Source organism: Ahaetulla prasina, chromosome 1 (assembly GCF_028640845.1).
Source record: "Ahaetulla prasina isolate Xishuangbanna chromosome 1, ASM2864084v1, whole genome shotgun sequence".
Lineage (NCBI taxonomy): Eukaryota > Metazoa > Chordata > Lepidosauria > Squamata > Colubridae > Ahaetulla > Ahaetulla prasina.
In genome coordinates this window covers 285,185,346-285,205,957 of record NC_080539.1, presented here as the reverse complement: position 1 = coordinate 285,205,957, position 20,612 = coordinate 285,185,346, and the positions used below count along the sequence as shown (strand labels likewise).

The following is a 20,612-nucleotide window of genomic DNA, read 5'->3' as shown; positions in this document are numbered from 1 at the left end:
TTATACACGCTCCTTAAAGACCTCTTAGGAATGGGGTGAGGTCAACAGTAGACAGTCTAAGGTTAAAGTTTTGGGGGTTTGGGGACGAAACCACAGAGTCAGGAGTGCATTCCAAGCATTAACAACTCTGTTATAGAAGTTGTATTTCTTATATATATAAGTTTATTATATCCCTGTGAACAAGAAAACTGAATCCTGGAGAAGTGCTGACACCTAACTTCTCATTATTTATAAGAAAAACTCATGAACGTAACAATAAGATCCTGAATTCAGAAATGAATGTTGTAAGTTGTGAGATATATATCTATATAAATATATAAATATATATATTTTCAGCATACTGAACAGAAGTGAAAAAGATGGTTTTGTACAAAGCGCAGGTAATTATTTATGAATATTTTACCTTGGTATATTCTCATCAACAGTTGCACAACCATAAAGGAACACGATAATTCCCACAATAGAAGCTGGAATGAGCATTTGTGTATAAACTCCCAGCCAGGCAAAATATAGTCCAATCTTTTCACCAAAGTACTTTCTGAAATAAATTATAGGAAGAAAACACTATATAATGTATCACGGCAAATGTAGCATGGCTAAATTAATGAATTAGACAGCAGGGCTGACTGAATGAGAAAATAAATCCTGTTGATTAGCCAAAATGCATTTCCTCTTGGAGAATTCATGTCCACATGTCATTTGGAACAGATCCAGGACAAAAACACCAAGTAAATACTCCACTCTTGCTTATTAAATAGCTTTACCTTTCTCTTTCTATAGTTATATCTGGCACTGTTTCACAGAGGAAACCAGGAGCATACTCACTTTGTGAAACTTGGGACAGGAAGAAATTGGATATTGTTTTATGGTCCCATAAACAACCTTTCTGGTCTTGTGCCATGAATGGCTCAAGCCACCCCCTTGAATTGTACCTGGAAGCCTATTGGGAGTTAGCGCCACTTGCAAAGCTGTGGTCTTACATGGGTGTAGTTTAGTGCATGGGTCTCCAACCTTGGCAATTTTAAGACTTGTGGACTTCAACTCCCAGAGTTCTCAGCCAGCTTTGCTTTGCTGGCTGAGGGACTCTGGGAGTTGAAGTCCACAAGTCTTAAAGTTGCCAAGGTTGGAGACCCCTGGTTTAGTGTACCCATTATTACATGAGCTGCCACATTCCAAATCAATTGTGACTTCCATGTGGTCTTTATTAGTAAAGCAAATGGTCTGCAGACAAAAAAATTCAGATTGACTCTCTTGATGGAACTGGGAAATAGCTATCTGCAATTTTAGACACTTGCTGTTGCTCAGTGGCATTCTGAACTTGGTACCCTCCAGTTGTGTTGGGAAAACTAGTCTTGAATTTTGTGACCAGAAGACTCAATACATTTAGAGACCATTAAATTCAGGAGAGCTTGTATAGACCACAATGTTCTAAATCAGTATTTCTCAGATTTGACAACTTTAGAATGCATGGACTTCAACTTCCAGAATCTCCCCATCAGCATGAAGTCCGCATATCTTAAAGTTGCCAAGTTTAAGAAACACTGTTCTAGATGGGTCAGTGGTTTGATTCAATATAAAACAAACCATTATGGCAGAGGTTCCCAAGCTTCTTCAGTCCATGGTATCCTTTAATGTCTCAGTAATAGTTCCATTCCTACACCAATAGAAATACCTAACAGTTCTGTTTATTAAAATTACTGTAGGTCCAAGTTTAAAGTACCGGATGCAAGCACCCTGGTACATTTGCTATGGCAGTTGCTTTTTAATGAAACTCAAGAAAAAAATCTCCAAAGTAAATAAACAATATAATTTAATAGCAAGGGATGTAAGGGAAAGCACCCTTCACAAAAAATAGGTGAAAAAGGTTTAGACACATATTGATCTGGAAACCTGAGAACTACTCATATTGAAAATGGTTTATAATATCCCTTTAAAATTATTTTTACCCGATTTTGTTTCTAATTAAGATACATGCATTTGAGTATATTTGTTGAAGAAGGGGGGAAAAAATCCAAACCCATCCCAAACTGCACTGTTCAAATGGTTTAAGATCATTGCTTGTAAATCGGGGAAAAACAAATGACTATAGTATGGCCTGCGCAATATGAATTTTTATCCTAAACTTAAATATGCTTTATCTCTTTGATTCTGTTTTTCAAAGGCCATTTTTGGCTAGCTATATGAAAGATACAGCTTTCTGAATACTGTAGCAGGCTACAACTGTTACCCAAAAGCTGTAGTCTGCTACTATTAATGCACATATACAAACGCATAAGGACTTGTAAGGGACAAGTAAGGAGTTATCAATGTTTCTTACCTAACTAAGTCAATTGGTTGATATTTATAAAATACTCCATAACTTGCCCATTCTTCACACAGGAGCTAGAAAAGAAAGTTAAACAGAAAATGAAAACTGGAAACAAGTAATTTCTTATTTCAATTCTACTGCTTAGTTCTCAATGTCTCTGATGTCATTATATTTTAGTTTTTTATGTTCCAGCAATATATTCAGCTTGTATTAATAATTGATTATGTCTGTGGTTTGGCTCACGGTCACATTCTTGTATTCATTTATAGAAAAACTAATAAACAGAGAGTAGTGAGATGCAACTGAGATACTAAAGCTGGGACTGGATATATGCAGTTACCAAGCTAATGTGAGATCCAGTTTGTTGTAGTGGTTAAGAACACCAGGCTAGAAACTAGAAGATTACGAGTTCTATGCCCACCTTCGGCATGAAACCAGCTGGATAACCTTGGGCCAGTCACTTTCTCTTAGCTCTAGGAAACAGGCAAGGGCAAACAACTTCTGAAAAACTTTGCCAAAATCTTGCCAAGAAATTAAATTAGATTAAGGTGTTACTTTGCTATTCACTTTCTTTGCTTTTCTTCAGTGCATAGTCATAAAAAGTCATAAAAAAAGAAGAAAATTAGGGCATATATTTAGAATGTTTCTGACATGTTATCTATTCATGATTAAATACATCTAGTAAAACAATTTGAGAAGTTATTTTTCAGAGGCTACATAAAGTCTTAATTTTACATTAGGATGGATACCTCTTTTAAAGAAAGTGAGGAGGTAGCAGGATAGTTCTGAACTTAGATCAAAGTCTCTTTCATGGATAACTACCTCCAATCCTTCTTCAGAGCTTATGGTCGGAATTTTATACGCCAGCAAATGACTTTTGAATTCTGAGCTAGGGCCAGTACACTTAACTCTAGATTCAATAACTCACACATTTCAAAAAATCCTTTTATTTTTAGAAATGGTTTCATTTAAACATTTGTACTGATAACAATATGCATGTTGGACTATTCATCCACCAGCAACTCTATTTTCATTCACAGTATACTTTCATGACAGCTGAACTGAATTTTCTATACTAAGGAAAATGGTGTAACCTGCTATTAACAACTGAAATATGAAAAGTCCCTGAATGATGAATATATTAAGGAAAAACAAAAATGGAAAAGGAATGTGATAAATTTTCTGGGGGATGATGGTGGTGAAAATGACTAGGGATTAGGACTCTAAAAGGCTATTGTAATTATATGGAATCTTGCATCTAATGGAGTTGAACATGCCCCTTGGAACATGTGCAAATGAAGCTGCTGCATTAAATGGTCCAGGTCTGCATCATTCCACCATATGATGATGTAGCTGCTAACAATGATATCCAGAATACACATGGTCACATAATTAACTCAAAACCCCTCTAGACTGGACTGAGGTGGAATAGAAAATGATCCCCTCCAGAATAGAATAGAATAGAATAGAATAGAATAGAATAGAATAGAATAGAATAGAATAGAATAGAATAGAATAGAATAAACAGAGTTGGAAGTGACCTTGGAGGTTACCTAGTCCAACCTCCTGCTTAGGCAGGAAACTCTATACTATTTCAGACAAATGGTTAAACATCCAGCGTTGGAGCAGTCACAACTTCTGATGCCAAGTTGTTCCACTGATTATTTGTTCTAACTGTCAGGAAATTTCTCCTTAGTTCTAAGCAGTTGGATAACCATCTGACTAAGATGGTTGGATAACCATCTGACTGAGATGGTGTAGGGTTTCCTGCCTGGGCAGGGGGTTGGACTAGAAGGCCTCCAAGGTCCCTTCCAACTCTGTTGTTATATTATATTATATTATAAGTTGCTTCTCTCCTTGATTAGTTTCCCATTGCTTCTTGTTCTGCCCTCAGGTGCTTTGGAGAATAGCTTGACTCCCTCTTCTTTGTGGCAGTCCCTGAGATATTGGAACACTGTTATCATGTCATTCCAGTCCTTGTTTTCATCAAACTAGACATACCCAATTCCAGCAACCATTCTTTATATGTTTTAGCCTCCAGTCCCCTAATCATTTTGTTGCTCTTCTCTGAACTCTTTTTAGAGTCTCAACATCTTTGAATTCTATAATAGCAAGGGTGGCCAAGCTTTTTTTAAAAAAAATATCCAGAACCATTTGTCCTTTAGAATAAAAACAGATAAATTTGTATTGAAATATGATTTCCCCAAAGCTTTCTAGTAGATCCAGATTTCTACCTTCTTATCTGAGTGCTTTACAATCTGAGCTTATTTTATTGTCATGAGATGGCAGGTGTTCCCAATGTTGTTTTTCTATTATGCATCTCTCCACCATCCTGCAATTTCCCTGGGTACTTGCCTTTCCTTGGAATTGAACGCCAGGTAGCAGATTGCTGTAGAGATAATTATATAGTGCAAAACAGGACACCCATTTGCACCACTTATTCACACAGAACTAAATCAAGTGATAGCGCTCTAAATTTTACTTATCAGGATTTGCCTTGGAAAACAAAAACAAAATCTATTTCTTTTCCATTAGTATTGATAAAAATGGCAGCAAAAAGGAGGAACTTTAGTGCCGCACTGAAAAACATTGTAGTAAAAATGTAATAAGTAATTTGCTAGCCTTCATAACCAAATAATCAATTGTATGAGGGGCACTATTTCATATAAGGATGATACTGTTGTGTTAATTATCATGACAGGAGAAGTGGCCTTAAGTTACTTAAGTTTTGTTTAATATACCAGTCTCCAACTTTGCTAATATTAAAATGGTTTCTTTTTTGCTTTTGCCATCCACTTATTGTATGATTGACAGTATGGATATGCAGAATATATCAAGTTTGAAGACTGAAGCTTCCAAGAAGTATGCAACTGGAAATAGATATCTAGATTTTCATAAAAGCTTTGGCTACTTAACTTGGGTATTGCTGATTGTCCAAATATTAGGGGAGTTATTACTGTGCCTCTTAGTAAATAGAACCAGATACATAAGCTCTAAGAGAAACAATTATGTGCCTGCAGCACTTCAAACTTTTAAAATTAAATTGCTAAGTCTTGCTGTATAGCACATGGAGTTCTGCTAATGAAGAGTGTAATGCCAGAAGCAGTTCAGTCCAAATTCAGTCTCTGCACTGAGTTCCTCTTATTGTTGCAAATGTACTTCTTTAGATCTTGGACTTGAGGCTCTTCCACTTAAAAGTTCTGTCTTAAACAAACCTATCCAACTTGTACTAATAAGACCAATTAGTTCTAATCCAATTTGTACTAATAGAGCAATACAATTCCCCGTGGAAGAAGTAAGTTAACATCTGGCGTAGCCTGTTATGTTCTTATCCTCACAATCCTTATCTATGCTGAGCTTAGCCAAAGCCTGGAGTAAGATCAACCAGAGAATGTTCAGTCTCAACATCATGCCCATTGTCCTCTGACGCTATAAATTCATCTATGTGTTTGTATTTCATGAAGCTTACTTCATATCACGTGTGTGTGTGTGTATGTGTCATTTCGATCCATTTGATTTAAATGTATATTTGATATATATTTGACATATTGATAGCTATCTTCCAATAGCTAAGGAGCAGTCAAGAGGGTTGAGTGCTCCAGAGGACAGGACAAGAAGCAACAGGTGGAAGCTCATTAAAGAAAGGCCCAACCTGGGACTAAGGAGAAATTTCCTGGCAGTGACAGCAATTAACCTGTGGAAAAAGCTTGCCTTCTGGCGTTGTGAATGGCCATCACTGGTTTTCAAGAAAAGATTGGACATTCATTTGTGTGAGATGGTGTAAGAAATCCTGTTTTGAGCAAGGGTTGGACTAAAAGACCTCCATTGGTCCTTCTGGACATATGATGATTCTAAATGATATACAAGGGGATAGATTTACAGTAAACTTTTACTACTATGAGTTCAGGATTTCCTTTTCACCACATACTTTTAGATATGCTTGTGTCATTATAGAGGTGGATACTCACAGTCATACTTAAGTGCTCTGCCTTCAGTGGTATTCACTGGGAGATTCAGTAATACTTCTATTCAAAATGCTTATGACTAAAATTGAGACAGTTGTATGCACACCTTTGAAAGGTCATTTCTTGGGGGGTGGGTGGAGCTAATCTATCCTCACCTCTCAAAGTATCAAACTAGTCCTGACAGGCAACTATGCGATTCCTATTAAATATCCGATATTGTGAAGTCTCTAAGAAAGTGACCAAATTCTTGCCACAGCAATGGCAGTCAGAACCTGTTAGAGCGGAACATAACAGAGGCCTATTTAGTTTTTGCTGTGAATAAGTTTATACATGGGATAGACTGCATATTGATTTCCCTTTTTGTCTTTTTGGTCTGTGATTATAAATTCTTCAATAAATAATGTCTGCCTCCATCTACCGAGGATGTCTTGCCACAGTTAATACAAGAGTTTAAAAGAGCCTTCTAAATACCTCTGACTTTCAGTAAAATATTGGCAATTGTCTATATCACAACACATGATTCTTCAAGTTGACACTTGAACATGCTTCTATTCCTCTGTATCAACTTACTTTTCTGTCATTAGGCTCAATATATTCACCTTCATAATCACCCTTTAAGAAAAGAAAAATGATATTATTCCACAAGGAATACCCAAACTTGGAATATATTTTATTTGTGTCTAGCAGTCCTTTCCACAAAAAGCTAATAATAATCCAAAGGTCCAGAATCAGTGAAAAATATATTCCTTTCAGAATAGTTCAGTCTAAATCTTCTAATTGAGTAGATATAGCTCTAACAACATAAGATTTGCGTTACTGAAACATAAATTATTTTTTAAAGTTTCTGTTAACATTCATCTTTCAAGCATGACATTGACTAAATTGTCACTTTTAATAAAACGTTTTATTTATTTACCGTATTTAAATTTTAATATTGCCAGTCTCCCTTATAAGGTGACTCTGGATTTTAATATTATGATCATGAACATTTATCATATAAATGTATATTATTCATGACTAAGAATCCACCATAACTGACAGCTACCTGCATTTTTATACTGTATTTTGTATATAAAAAGTCACCAATGCCTGCAATGTCATGCATGCACAAATATAAGCATCATTTAATATGTAGCCAGAATAAAAAATAAATTGAATGGTTAATATATCTTTCTATTCTATCACCATCCAAACCTTTATAAGCATAAAAAGATATCAGATATATTTAAATCAGAAGATAGATAGGTAAGTAGGATATATACTTCCTGAAGGCAGAAAAGCCAGTATTTGCTGAGTTGGTTATTTGCTGAGTCGACTGTATAGTTCTATTCCATGTAAAATGGAAAGAAATTCAGTTTGGGACTAAATCCATAACAAGTTGGCAGATTCTTAAACAAACTGATAATTTTTAATCTAAATGTACAGCTGGCTGCCTCATGAAATACTGAAGATGTTTAGCATAGTGTCATTCATACCTAATGCATTAGGGATTCTTGGTATTTCTAGAAACACAAAATATATTTCAAGACTACTTACGTCATGCAAAGGATATGCAGCACTGTAAACACTATTGGCAAGTAGACTTGTGATCCCTGAAAAAACAAGAAGAAATTCCTATTTATATTGCCACCATTGAATTCTCTCAAGTAATTCCCTCACTTTCCATTTGTGGAGATTTCCCTCTCAAAACTTCAATATATATTTTTTATTAAAGAATGAATCTTGGCCCATTTCATTTAATTCCATATCTTTTAACTGTATGGACTATAAAGTGGATTGATATCAAGAAAAGGAAATGTATAGAGAATCACAAATCATGATTTTCAAATCAAGAGAGGAAGCCAATGAACGTCAAATTAATCAGTGTAATAACTTACTTACCTTGAATCTTTAGATTGGATCTTTGAAAAGCAAGCTCACAGATTTGGAAGGGTAGCAAAAGGCGAGATTGTAAGAAAGAGAGAGCTTGGATTGAGCATTGGGGACAGGACGCATCCCCACGCACATCCTCATGCAACCCATACGCACACACTCACACAGAGAGTTTTAAAATCAGATTTAAGCTTGATTAGAGAAGCTATTTGGAAAGCCTTTGGAAAGGCCTTGGCATCATACTTACCATATTTATCACATTTTCGTCTTTTATTTAAAAGGGTAGTGTCCTTCTTTCTTCCCTCTCCTTTCCCTGTTTACACATTTGTCTATTAGTTATATAATTGAGCAGTTACAATGCTTGTGCGACGGGAGACTCTGGGAAATGTATATTATTCCTTCAGAGAAATCATTTTTAGTTTGGAATTAAATAAGATTAGACACACTGGGAGACAGGGGTGAAATCCAGCAGGTTCTGACAGGTTCTGGAGAACTGGTAGCAGAAATTTTGAGTAGTTCGGAGAACCAGCAAATACCACCTCTGGCTGGCCCCAGAGAGAGGTGGGAATGGAGATTTTGCAATATCCTTCCCCCAGGAGTGGGGAGGAAATGGGGATTTTGCAGTATCCTTCCCCTGCCATGCCCACCAAGCCACACCATGCCCCTCAAGCCACGCCTCACAGAACCGGTAGTTAAAAAAAATTGGATTTCACCACTGCTGGGAGATGCTGAGATTTTGTAGTGAATGAAGAATGTACTTTAGCTGATCATAGTCCAGCCATCTATAAATTTTTGAAAACTATATTTTATTCCTAAATGGTTTTTTTTCCATTGCAGCAGCCAACATTAAAGTAGCAGCTTCTAATTAAAGTAACAGCTTTCTAATATGGGAATCCTAAGAAACTTTGAAGGGATTATGTTACCTAAGAATACATGCTTGAGGTTCCTGATAGCCTGTTTTGAACCCTGGCTTTAATCTATTCAGTACAATTCATACAAAAAAAATATAAAAAATAAAAAAAGCACTGGGCAGGAATACAAAAGGGTATATCGTTTGTTAAATAGTATTTTGAGAAAATGTTTTTAGTTTCCTTAAAACCTAAAATTTGTCTTAACAAACAGATTACTTAACTATAATTATTTCTTCTGAATGCAGCATTATAACATTTTCAGTTGTATTTTGTAGCTTCCCATTGGTTATTGTTGCCAAATGTTCTAGAAGGCATTTATGTGCAATGGTTGGTTTTCTCCTGATAATAATATAACAGACAATTGGGATATTCCACAAAAAGTTTACTAGGAATACCAAAACTTTTCCTTTGCTTTTTAAGAAAGTGAAATGATCAGTGCAACTGATTTTAACCTTATTTATAGAATTGCAATATAAAAAGGAGCACTCATGCATGCACAAGTTAGTCTATTATCAACATTAGCAGCAACCTTAGTGAATTTCCCTCTATAAATCATCTGCCAATGTATATTTATAATATTTAAAATGGCAAAGTCATACAGAACTACCTGATCGTAAGATACCGTATTTTTTGGAGTATAAGATGCACCGGAGTGTAAGACACAGCTTAGTTTTTGGGGAGGAAAATGGGGGGTGGAAAATCTGCCTACCAGGTATTCATCTGGCTAGCGTCCTTAGTTTGGTCAGCTTCAGCACATTAGTTTGCTGGTTTTTTAATCCCCTGCTTGGGGATAAAAAAACAGCTTCTAAGGCACCGCTGAGAGGAAGCAGCAATGAGAAAAGCAGGCAAAGCACAGGGAGATTGCTTCACTTGGCTAGCATCTAGTTAGGGCTGAAAAAAAGCTTCTAAAGAACAGCTGAGTGTCGGAGCAAAGCATGGAGATAGCTTCACTCATTAGCGCCTCGTTAAAGCACAGGGAGAGTTGAGGAAGCAGGCAAAGCCAGGAAGATGGCTTCACTTGGTAGTGCCATGTTAGCACCTTGTTAGGGCTGAAAAAAAAGCTTTGAAAAAGCTAAATTGGGAATATAAAATGCACCCAAATTTTCAGCCTTTTAGGGGGGAAATGGTGAGTCTTATACTCTGAAAAATACAGTAATCAGTTTTATTTTCTCAAGCGTTCTATCTAGTGTATTCTTCTATTTGTGGCTCTAAGTGGCAAATGTAAAACTGGTTCTTTAAAATGACAAAGACTAGCTGCTTCACTTGTAAATGGGGTAATTCTCAGTAGCTTAGATCCTGTTGTAAAAAAATAAAAATAGAAAAGCTAACCCTGCTCATTTGTTAAACATCATGAGCATAATGATCCTACCTGCAGCACACGAAGGCTGTAACTACATTCTTCCACTGAGTCTTAAAAGCTTGAATCTATACATCTACATTTTGACTACAGATTGGCCAAGTATCAAAAACAATCCAAAAAAATAGCAGGAAACATTTGTTGGTGTAGTATAATCTTTCTCTCCCAATATTGAAGCTGAGGGTAAAATACTAATTATTTGAAAACAGAACCCACGAGGTGTCTTAGGTCAGTTTGGAGATAATGAGTTTTAGAGACCTCATTTCACATCTGTACATTTTATCAGTATCTTGATGCATTCAAAATAAATTATCATTTTTTCTAACCAATAATCCCTATTATAATTTATGTTAACAGACTGCAAGCATTCACATATTTTTGATATAAATACATTCCCGGAGATGTAAGATCCATTTACGTGCAACCTACTTTTTTAAAATTAGGGTTTTTCCTATATACATATCTGGTGAAAGGAGATCCTTTATTAATGTAACCATGCCTATTAACTTAGCTTATAATCATAATCACAAATTGCTTGGTAAATGCTAGGAAACAGCTCCATGCAAAGAAGGCATGAACTCCTTGATCTTGATTGAAAAATATCCTTTTTCAAAGATACCATCAAGATATCACCAAGGTTAAAAAAGTGTGGGTTGATTCAACAGGTTCAGTAAATGACTGCAAGAAAGTGATCTACTACACTCCATAACTCAAAATTATGATTGCCACATTTACTGCTCTGTATAGTATTTGGGTATAATCCAAAAAATCTGGAGAGCACCTGGCTGAGAAATAGTATCATTAGATCAGGGCTCGTGGCCTGTGGCCTGAATGCGTCACGTGCTGGCCATGCTCATGCCCAGTTCAGCGAAGGGAAAAAAAATCCTAATAGTCACATGACGCTGCCATGACGCCGTGAGTTTGACACCCCTGCCCTAGTTGAACCGAACTACTTCAACACGGGCCTGTAGCCATCCGATGTGATATCTGTAAAATGTAATTTGGAACATATGTAGACACACCTGTCAGAAAACAGAGGAACAATCTCCTTTCCTTTAATTGTAGAAAAACTGTATTTGGCTTAAATTGCTCTCAACAAGTATACACATTTGGTTCTTTGAATTTAAACTGCTGCACTATTTGGCTTCAACTCACTGAAGTCTTTATAATGTTGATTGCAATATTTCAACACAACAATAGAGAGCCAAGTTGATCTAGTGTTAAGGCACCAGGCTAGAAAACAGGAGATTGGGAGTTCAAGTCCTACCTTAACTATGAAAACCAATTGGGTGACTGAACCAGTACTCAGCTGAACCCACCTCACAAGGTTATTGTTGTGGGGAAAACAGGAGGAGAAAAATATGTTGGAGATATTCACTGCCTTGAGTTATTTGTCAAACTAATAAAGGAGGAATACAAATAAATAAAATAAAAATTCAGCTCTACAGCTTCCCTTAATGATGTATCTAATGTCATATGCATTTATGCAGAGACAGGTCTCTAGGTATTTCCTGCAAAGTGTTCACAGCAGCTTACTATGGAAGAAAAGTTGCCGTACACACAAAAAAAACAGAATGCAATGCCTTGAAGTTATGAAAGTTACTCAGCAAATGTAAATAATGGTTCGTGCTAGGGTTGATTAGTGCTCTAGATGTGGGGTAAAGGATACCTTATTTTAAAAAATATTGCTGTGAAAATTATATTTATGAAAAGCTTTGGATTCAAAGAGAAAAATGCATTTCTGCATTCATGAATACATATGCAACATCTTTTTATAACTGTTTAAACCCATGATGGTGAACCTTTGTCACACGTCCTGGAAGTGGCACACAGAGCCATCTCTCCAGGCACGCAAGTCATTGCCCATTGCTCTTATGGTTTCTGGTGCGTGCAAGCACCGGTCAGCTGGTCTTCGCATGCATATGCATGCCAGAAACCAGAATACCAGCTGGACAGTGCACATGTGTACGCTGGAAACCGGAAGAGCAGCCACCTCGCACGTGCATGCGCCCTGGGTGGCTGCTCTTCTGGTTTCCTGAGCTCCCTCACATGCACACACACTCCTGTTTTGGCACTCGGTGCCGAAAAGGTTCGCAACACTGGTTTAAACCAAAAACGACTTCTCCTGGGATCATACTAAAGCTGAAGAGAGCAGTCATGCAGCCCCAGAAAAAGCTGTGTCTGTTTTAAGGAGATACAGACAGGTTCCACAAGTTCTTAAATGCCTTTTGTTTTGAAACTGAAGTGTTGCATAGTCTTCATTTTCACAATAATATATTGAATTAAAAACACTTTTAGTGGGGCCACATAATTAATGAACTGTTTAGAATGCAAGGAATAGAGCTGACACAATGTTCTTGAATGAGATGTAAATATATGATTAAAATTCAGCATGTGACATCAGATGTAAGATTTTTCTTTGCTAATTCATTATGTCCTTAGTTTAAAATTGTAGTTCTTCTTTTTATGATAAACAATAAACTTTTCCAAAGTATATTTTAAGGTTCAGTCCATTTATATCCAAATACACAAGTAGCAGTGATATGTTAACGGCATGACATGAATTGATATGATCAACTTGATTTGCCTTTTGTTTTCAAAAAAGTGTATCACTGGTTTTTTTGTCAATACATGTATTTATATACAAATAGCATTAATTCAGTTTCCCTTTTTAAATTAAATTCTTCACTGATAAAGATTTTGTTTACATAGTACAAATTAAAATACCATGATACTGAAATTTAAAAAGAAAAGTCACATACTGAAACCAAATTACAGTCCCCAAATCTGGGTTGCAAAAATTCAAAAAGCCACTATATTAGAATAAATGCATCTTTGCTTCCATCGGGTAGATTTTTATAGGTTAGATCTAGAAGCTTTTCCCATATTTTCTAGGGAAAACAAATGGCAATTGCTTCTAAGTAAACATGGAAAGAAATACAATACATGTATTTGTATGACAGAACCAAATTCAACAGTCTTGGTTCTTATAAATAAAATTTATATTAACAGACATCTGTAAGCAATGATTATATCTATAAGGAATTGTTTTATTTATCAAGATCTTGTATATATGTTACGAGCTAGAAAATCATTTCATAAAACATCTTTAAGCAGGTCATCTACTGTATATTGCATTCACCTTCTTATGGAATGGTGTAAAAACTTACAATCTCTTAAAGTATAAACTAAAAACATTCAGAAAGCTAGGATACAGACTAATTTGAAATGTAAATAAATTTTCTTACCCATGCTATACTTGGCTTTGGTGCATGTAGTTCTTTTCAGTATTTCATAAACCTATAGGAAAAATGTTTCATAAACATTAGAGAACAAGTAGCTGCTTGGGAAATGGGAAATAATATTTTCTCTGTGAACCACTCCGAAGACTAACAAATGCAATTCTTAAGCAAACAAAATATTAAAAATGTGAAATTCCTATTATGAAAACCAATTATTTTGTACAACTTTGAGAAATACCATTATTATTGGCTACTACTTTTTTCCAAAGGTTAGAAAATAGGATGTTTCCACAGTATCAATGAATAATTAAATGGGCTGCTATTTAATTATTATTAAACCAATCTATTCGATTACTTGCTCATATTGTGGAATCATCCTATTAACATGCAAAACAACTTTATTCATTGTTTCTGACTATAGGTTTGAGGGGCTAATACTATAGGTCTCAACACATAAAGAAAACATCACCCATTTATCAATTAGAGTTAATGCTAATGTTGGATGGAATAATATGTTTCCTTCATTCATTTGTATCCATTCAGTTCGGCTACAAAAATCCAAATGAATTGAAGAGATTTAGAAAATTCTAACAATGGTAGTTCAGATTTTTGCAGCCCAGCTGCTATATTTTTGCAACTACATCTCCACCCCCTCCTTCTTTGCAGACATTGTTAGTTGAATAGATGGGACAAAAGAAAAATTATTTCCAAGGAAAATTGAAATAATTTCAAAATAACTATTTTGGGGGAGGTTAGTTGATTTCCAAGACAATCCAAGTGGCTAGCTTTTGCATCAGCAGTGAATTCTGTCCTGCAGAAAGTCTACCACATTTATTAGTATTTTTATAATACATAATTACAACAAAACAAATCTCTTTGAGTTCAGGTAAGTATGCTTCTGCCTTCAACAAGTAAAGATTAAGATCACATAAAAACATTTTTTATACTTTTTAAAAACCAGATTTGGCTAGTAAACTGTTTTTTATTAGTATAGATATTTCAAAATGTTAAATTATTTATTGTGGTATATTACCAATTTTCCAGTTATAAAATTATTGCTCTTTCCAATGAAATGGGCACACATGATGTTGAAAAATACATCATTGGTCTTAACATGGTAATTAGTCATCAGGGAATCAATTTACAGAAATTAATATATCTCCAAACTAGCATTCAAGAATAATAGTGGAATATAAAAAGTGACTTTAAAAGGGGGGCATTTTAAAAATTCTAACATGGGGAATATCCAATGTTTAAATTTATATCAGTATCACCTCATTTTGTTCAGTATAAATGTAGATAATATAACCAGGAAATATAATATAATATAATAATAACAGAGTTAGAAGGGACCTCGGAGGTCTTCTAGTCTAACCCCCTGCTTAGGGAGGAAACCCTACACCATTTCAGACATGGTTATCCAACATCTTCTTTAAAACTTCCAGTGGTGGAGCATTCACAACTGTCATGTTTACCAGGCACAAATTGAATAAAATATACATTAGTCAACTGTCTGTAATAACTGTTTTCAATATAAATGAAAATATTGACTAATAAGATACAGTTGGTACAAGCCCCACACAACATATATAATTCATTCATATATTTATGATTGCAACACTTCTGAAATGAAGATTAAAATTATTGTAAAACTTCAAAACCTTTCCAGCCTAATGAGTCACAAAGTGGGATATATAATTTCCAGGGCTAGGAACACCTTTAGAAACTGTGTCATATCTTTTTTCTATTTTGTTTTGCTTAATTAAGTCTTATTTTTTAAATGGATGGTGGTGAATAAAACAATAGTAGCCATACCTAGTAATTAGTTCTTACACAGCTGTGTTTCCAAGTCATGGAAACCAATTAAAAAGACTTGCCACCTCTCCTCATCTTTCTATTTTTCGGGGGAGGGGGGAAGCATCTGGACAAAAACAATACTGACAGAATAACCCAACTAATTTATGTTTAACAATTCCCAATTAGTTCAGAAAACAATGGATAGGATTGCAGTTCACAGAGATTTTTTGGAATGCAGGGTTGTAAAAAAAAATACCATTTGTATGAAATTGTATAATTAGAAACAGCGTTATATATGTTAACATGTGGCATTAGATAGTGAGGTAAGTGTATTCTTATTGGGTCATTTGCAAGCTAGGTATGTAAATATGCATTTATACATAATTATCTATCATCTGTCTGTCTGTCTGTCCGTCCGTCCGTCCGTCCGTCCATCCATCCATCCATCCATCCATCCATCCATCCATCATCTATTTATTTTCTATCCATCTGCTTCATAGGAAGCAAAAGAAACCTGATGTCTATAGAATTTTTACACACACACACACACACACACACACACACACACACACACACACACACAAAATATCCGGCTGGGCTGTATGTTTGCCAATTGCAGATTGTACAACCTGTACAATCTGTGATTTTACTTCAAAATATCTGAATGGCCACACTTTGTCCATCCTCAACTTCCTATTTCTTAAGAAATTAAAATAACATATTCACAATTTCTTTCCTTTTCCTTCTCTTCCTTAAATTTATAAGCTACTCCTTGATGTATCTAAGACCGTTTTCTGACTTAAATGAAATAAAATCCATGTAGAAATAACGTGGAAGGATTTATGGAAAAACCAATTCCCATAAATTCTATACGGTAGCAACTAAACTAAAGAAAATTTTTTAGTTTTTTTTATTTAGCTTTAGGTTTTAATAAAATATATTTGTTAATAATATTAGCTGGCTTGCCTAGTCAAAATAAATGGGAGGATAACAGGGGACAAAACAAACCAGCAGTAGAATAATTAAAGAATCTGAGGGCATTATATGTTCTTCAGATAAGAAAAGTGGGAGTTGGAAGCAGAATTTATTATGGTATTTGGTATAGGATTACTGATGACAGTTTAGCATATGGAGGAAGATGCAGGAAGTACACAAAGGCAATAACATTCCTCATGCAATTTATACAGACTCCTTGGTGCTATAAAACTGACAAAAGGAATCTACTATAAGCTGAATACTAATCCAGTTAGTTCTGGGTATTGGAGTTTCTTCATAATGCAAATGTTCCAGTTAAACATGAACTATGCCACTTCAAAGCAAGATACCCCAAATGCCAAGAAAGAGTCACACTGCTACTAAATCTGGCATCCCTTCAGAGCCATTCTCCAGGGCATTTAAAAGTTGATGTTGGCCTATACCAGAGTAGGAACTGTCAAATATTTATAATGATTTCTGATGGAACTGTAGCAATTTTTAAAATTTTTATTAATCTAAACTGCTATGAGCTTGCCCTCTCTCTCTCTCTCTCTCTCTCTCTCTCTCACACACACACACACAGTATATATACACAATATATATACACACACATCTATACATACATACATACACAAACATATACACACACAGAAAAAGGAGGGAGGGAAGGAGGGAGAGAGAGAGAGACAGAGAGACAGAGAGAGAGGGAGAATACAGTTTAAGGTAGGCCAGCTCAATAACAGTCTTTCAACCTCTAAAACTTTCAGGGGGATAAATTTCTGCTCTGCTAAATGCAAATGATACAGCAATACTCCTCAAGGATACCTACTGGCTTTTAAAGAGCGTTGAGGGCCCTAGCACAGGACTGCAAGGAAGACCTGCGCAAACTTAAGTATCAGAAAACCAAAATCATGGCATCTTCCTGAACCCCAAGACCCACCAACAGAATGCAGATGACCACAAGACTAAGGCAGTGTCATACTTCAACTATTTTGAGATAGTTTTTTACTTTACCAGCAATAGGAAATTCATGGAGATTATACAGGTAGTCCTTGATTTACAACAGTTCATTTAGTGACCATTCAAAGTTGCAATGGCACTGAAAAAAGTGACTTACGACCGTTTTTCACTTTTGCAGCATTCCCATGGTCACATAAGCAACATTCAGATGCTTGGTAGCTGGTTCATATTTATGACGGTTGCAGTGTCCTGAGGTCATGTGATCAGCTTTTGTGACCGTCCGACAAGCAAAGTCAATGGGGAATCCAGATTCACTTAACAACCATGTTACTAATTGAACAAATGCAATGATTCACTTAACAACTGTGGCAAGACAAGTCGTAAAATGGGGCAAACCACTTAACAAGTGTTTCACTTAGCAAAATAAATTTTGAGTTCAATTGTGATCTTAACTCGAGGACTACCTGTATGGCTTATAGCACATACAGGAGCTCATGGGCCATCCTTCAATACCTTGCCAAGAGGTAGCAATACATATCTGTAGCTCTTAAATTGTCTGAAAACAGTCATTTACAGGATTTCCCCACAATTGGATTCCTTTTCTAATTTGACCCACTGAAGCTTAATCAAAATTTTTAAGAGCAGCCCCTAAAATCCCACACAGTATCTCCAGCACCAATCTCTGACCCAAGAAACCAGAGACTTTAAGCTCTATCCCTTGCACTGGACTCATACGATCAGCAATGATTTGCCATTCAACTTGATATTGGTAGTAGTGATTAAAATCTCACCCTTGAGCCTTTCTCTGTATTTCTACTTGGCATAAACTTTGGGTTACTTAACAACAATGGTAATTGGGACTTAGCAATTCCATTGCTAAGCAATGCACTTGTAGGTTCACATGATTACATCGCTCAGCACTGGCAATCCTGGCAGTCACAATTGCCATCATTAAGTAAAAATTATGGCTCATTAAGTAAGAACATCATGTGACTTCAACTTGCTACTTCTTGCTGACTTCTAACAAGCAAAATCAATGAAGACGCTGAAGTGATTTTATTATGATTTTATCTTAATTTAATATATTATCTATATTGTATGTATGTATGCATATGCATGTATATTCAAATGTTTTATTTATTTATTTACATTTGTACATCAGTGATTGCATGGCCTCTGTAGATCGATATGCTTAGCAAATAAAAAAATGAAAAAGCTGGCTGGAAGTTGCAAGTCCTGGGCAGCTCACAAGCAGGTGGAGGGTGAGTGACTACTAGACTGAGGCAAGGGGTGCTCCTGCAAGTGCATTTGGGCTGGAGGGAGGTTGCTGCAATGCTGCACAAATGTCTGCAGATGGTGTGGCACAGGTTCACTACAGAGTACAAGATCCCTGGAATTTTGTACTCCATAGGGGGACTCGGTAGGAGAAAAAGCGGCAGGTAAAGTAACTTGTAACCTTCCCCATCGGCTTCCCCTTTGACTCTGCTTTATGAAAGCTGCAAGGGAAGTTGGAAATGGCAATCATTTGAGAATGGGGTGCTGCAACCATTGTAAGTATGAACTTGTTGCCAAGTGTCTGGATCACAATCACATGATTTTGGGGATACTGGGATGGCCATATCTTTGAGGACCAATCACTCATTCAGTTCTGTTGAAACTTCAAATAGTCACTGAACAAGTGGTTGTTAACTAAAGTCTACCAGTGCAGTCTGCCTGAAACTGTCACTAAACAAAACATATGGAGAGTAGCAGTCTTACTTAGTCAGGGCCCCAAAGTACTTCATCAGCAAAAGTCTCAAATATTTTGTCTCCCGCATAGCTACATACCTGGAAATCCCAAAGCAAAGAATGGCCTTTACTTTACCAGAGTGTCACACTCTCCCCTTAGCCAAGCTTGAAGCAGATACATACACCCACCCCACTTCATCTCTCACAATGGCAATGCCCTTGTGAGTCTGGGCATGAAGAAACAAGAGACCATGTCCTTCTCCAGTGTTTGTATTACATAAAAATGTCTATCAACATCATCCAATTTACAAGCAATTTTACTCTTCCCTGCTGCTTTTGGACATCAACCCTGCCACAACATAAGGCTCAAAATTAACTATGTGTTGCTCAAAATTGAGGATCATCTATATGATGCTCAAAAATTAACTATATGATTACTTCTGATTTGGTCTTAGATTGCAGTCTTACAATTTAGTCTCAGATGCCCTTAATCTGCTATGAGAGTGTCTTATTATCTAGCACAGGGGTCTGCAAACTTGGCTCTTTTAAGACTTGTGGACTTCAACTCCCAGAGTTCCTCAGCCAGCAAAGTTTGCAGACCCCTGATCTAGCAGATTTATTCTATCCTATTTTTAAAAATCTGTTCTACATCATGTTTCATGTCCCCTTGTACCAGGGCTCCCCAACTGGTCAACATTGATCCCCCAAGGGTTAATGCCACTATTTATTATTGTTTTATTGTTATTATTTTATTCATAGTACCATTAACTAAAGAAGATTAAATTAAATTATTTTATATAATAAATTTTGCAGGGTTTAATGAACAATCTGAACTTCACGAAAGAGACTGGGGGCCACTGCTATAATTTTTTTTTGTACTCCTAGGTCTTCTTTTATTGCCCTCACTGTGCATTACATTGTCTATTGTCACAATAAAAAATGGTTTGAAACCTACCCCCCATGTTGTCACTGAACCTCAGTATTTTCTAAAATTAAGCAAAGGAGTTTGGCATCAGTTCCAAACAGTTCCAAATGCATTTTGTTTCACTACAGCAAGTGTGTCAAATTCACACCCCGCGGGCCGGATACATCACACATTGGCCACGCCCACCCCATTTTAACAAAGGGGGGAAAAAGTCACAATATGTTAAATGACGACAAGGTGATGACGTGAGTTTGACACCTCTGCATTGCATTGCATTGGTATTCTTCAGTCTCAAAAAACTATGGTATTATGCTCTGGAAACAGCATCTAGTGTGGCTAAAAAGGCCAATTCGAGAGTGGCAATCCCTTCCACACTGAGGGCAGATACATTCTGTCCCCTGCCCAGCCCCCAGATTTCGCTGGTTCCGGGACTGCCTCTTTGCCTCAGCCTGCCGAACAAGTGTCTCTTCGAATTGGAGAAGGCCACGCTGCATCTTTAGTCTCCAAGCTGAACAATTGGAAGTCAAGGTTTCCCAGTTGTTAATGTCCATTCCCAGGGCCTTTATGTCCCT

At 36.3% G+C, this 20,612-nt stretch overlaps 1 protein-coding gene across 4 annotated transcripts in view; it reads right to left on the bottom strand.

Annotated features, from left to right (window-relative positions):
- Positions 1-20,612, bottom strand: part of ANO1 (anoctamin 1) — a 134,745-nt gene that overhangs the window by 47,904 nt on the left and 66,229 nt on the right. For 2 of the 4 annotated variants that reach the window (XM_058161488.1, XM_058161507.1), the window contains exons 7-12: positions 13,662-13,713; positions 8,393-8,458; positions 7,810-7,865; positions 6,844-6,885; positions 2,318-2,382; positions 404-538 (exon numbers count right to left, since the gene is read on the bottom strand). In XM_058161488.1, the coding sequence (XP_058017471.1) occupies positions 404-538; positions 2,318-2,382; positions 6,844-6,885; positions 7,810-7,865; positions 8,393-8,458; positions 13,662-13,713 (416 nt within the window). The remainder of the gene's footprint in view (positions 1-403; positions 539-2,317; positions 2,383-6,843; positions 6,886-7,809; positions 7,866-8,392; positions 8,459-13,661; positions 13,714-20,612) is intronic. The other 2 variants (XM_058161498.1, XM_058161516.1) reach the window with 1 other exon arrangement.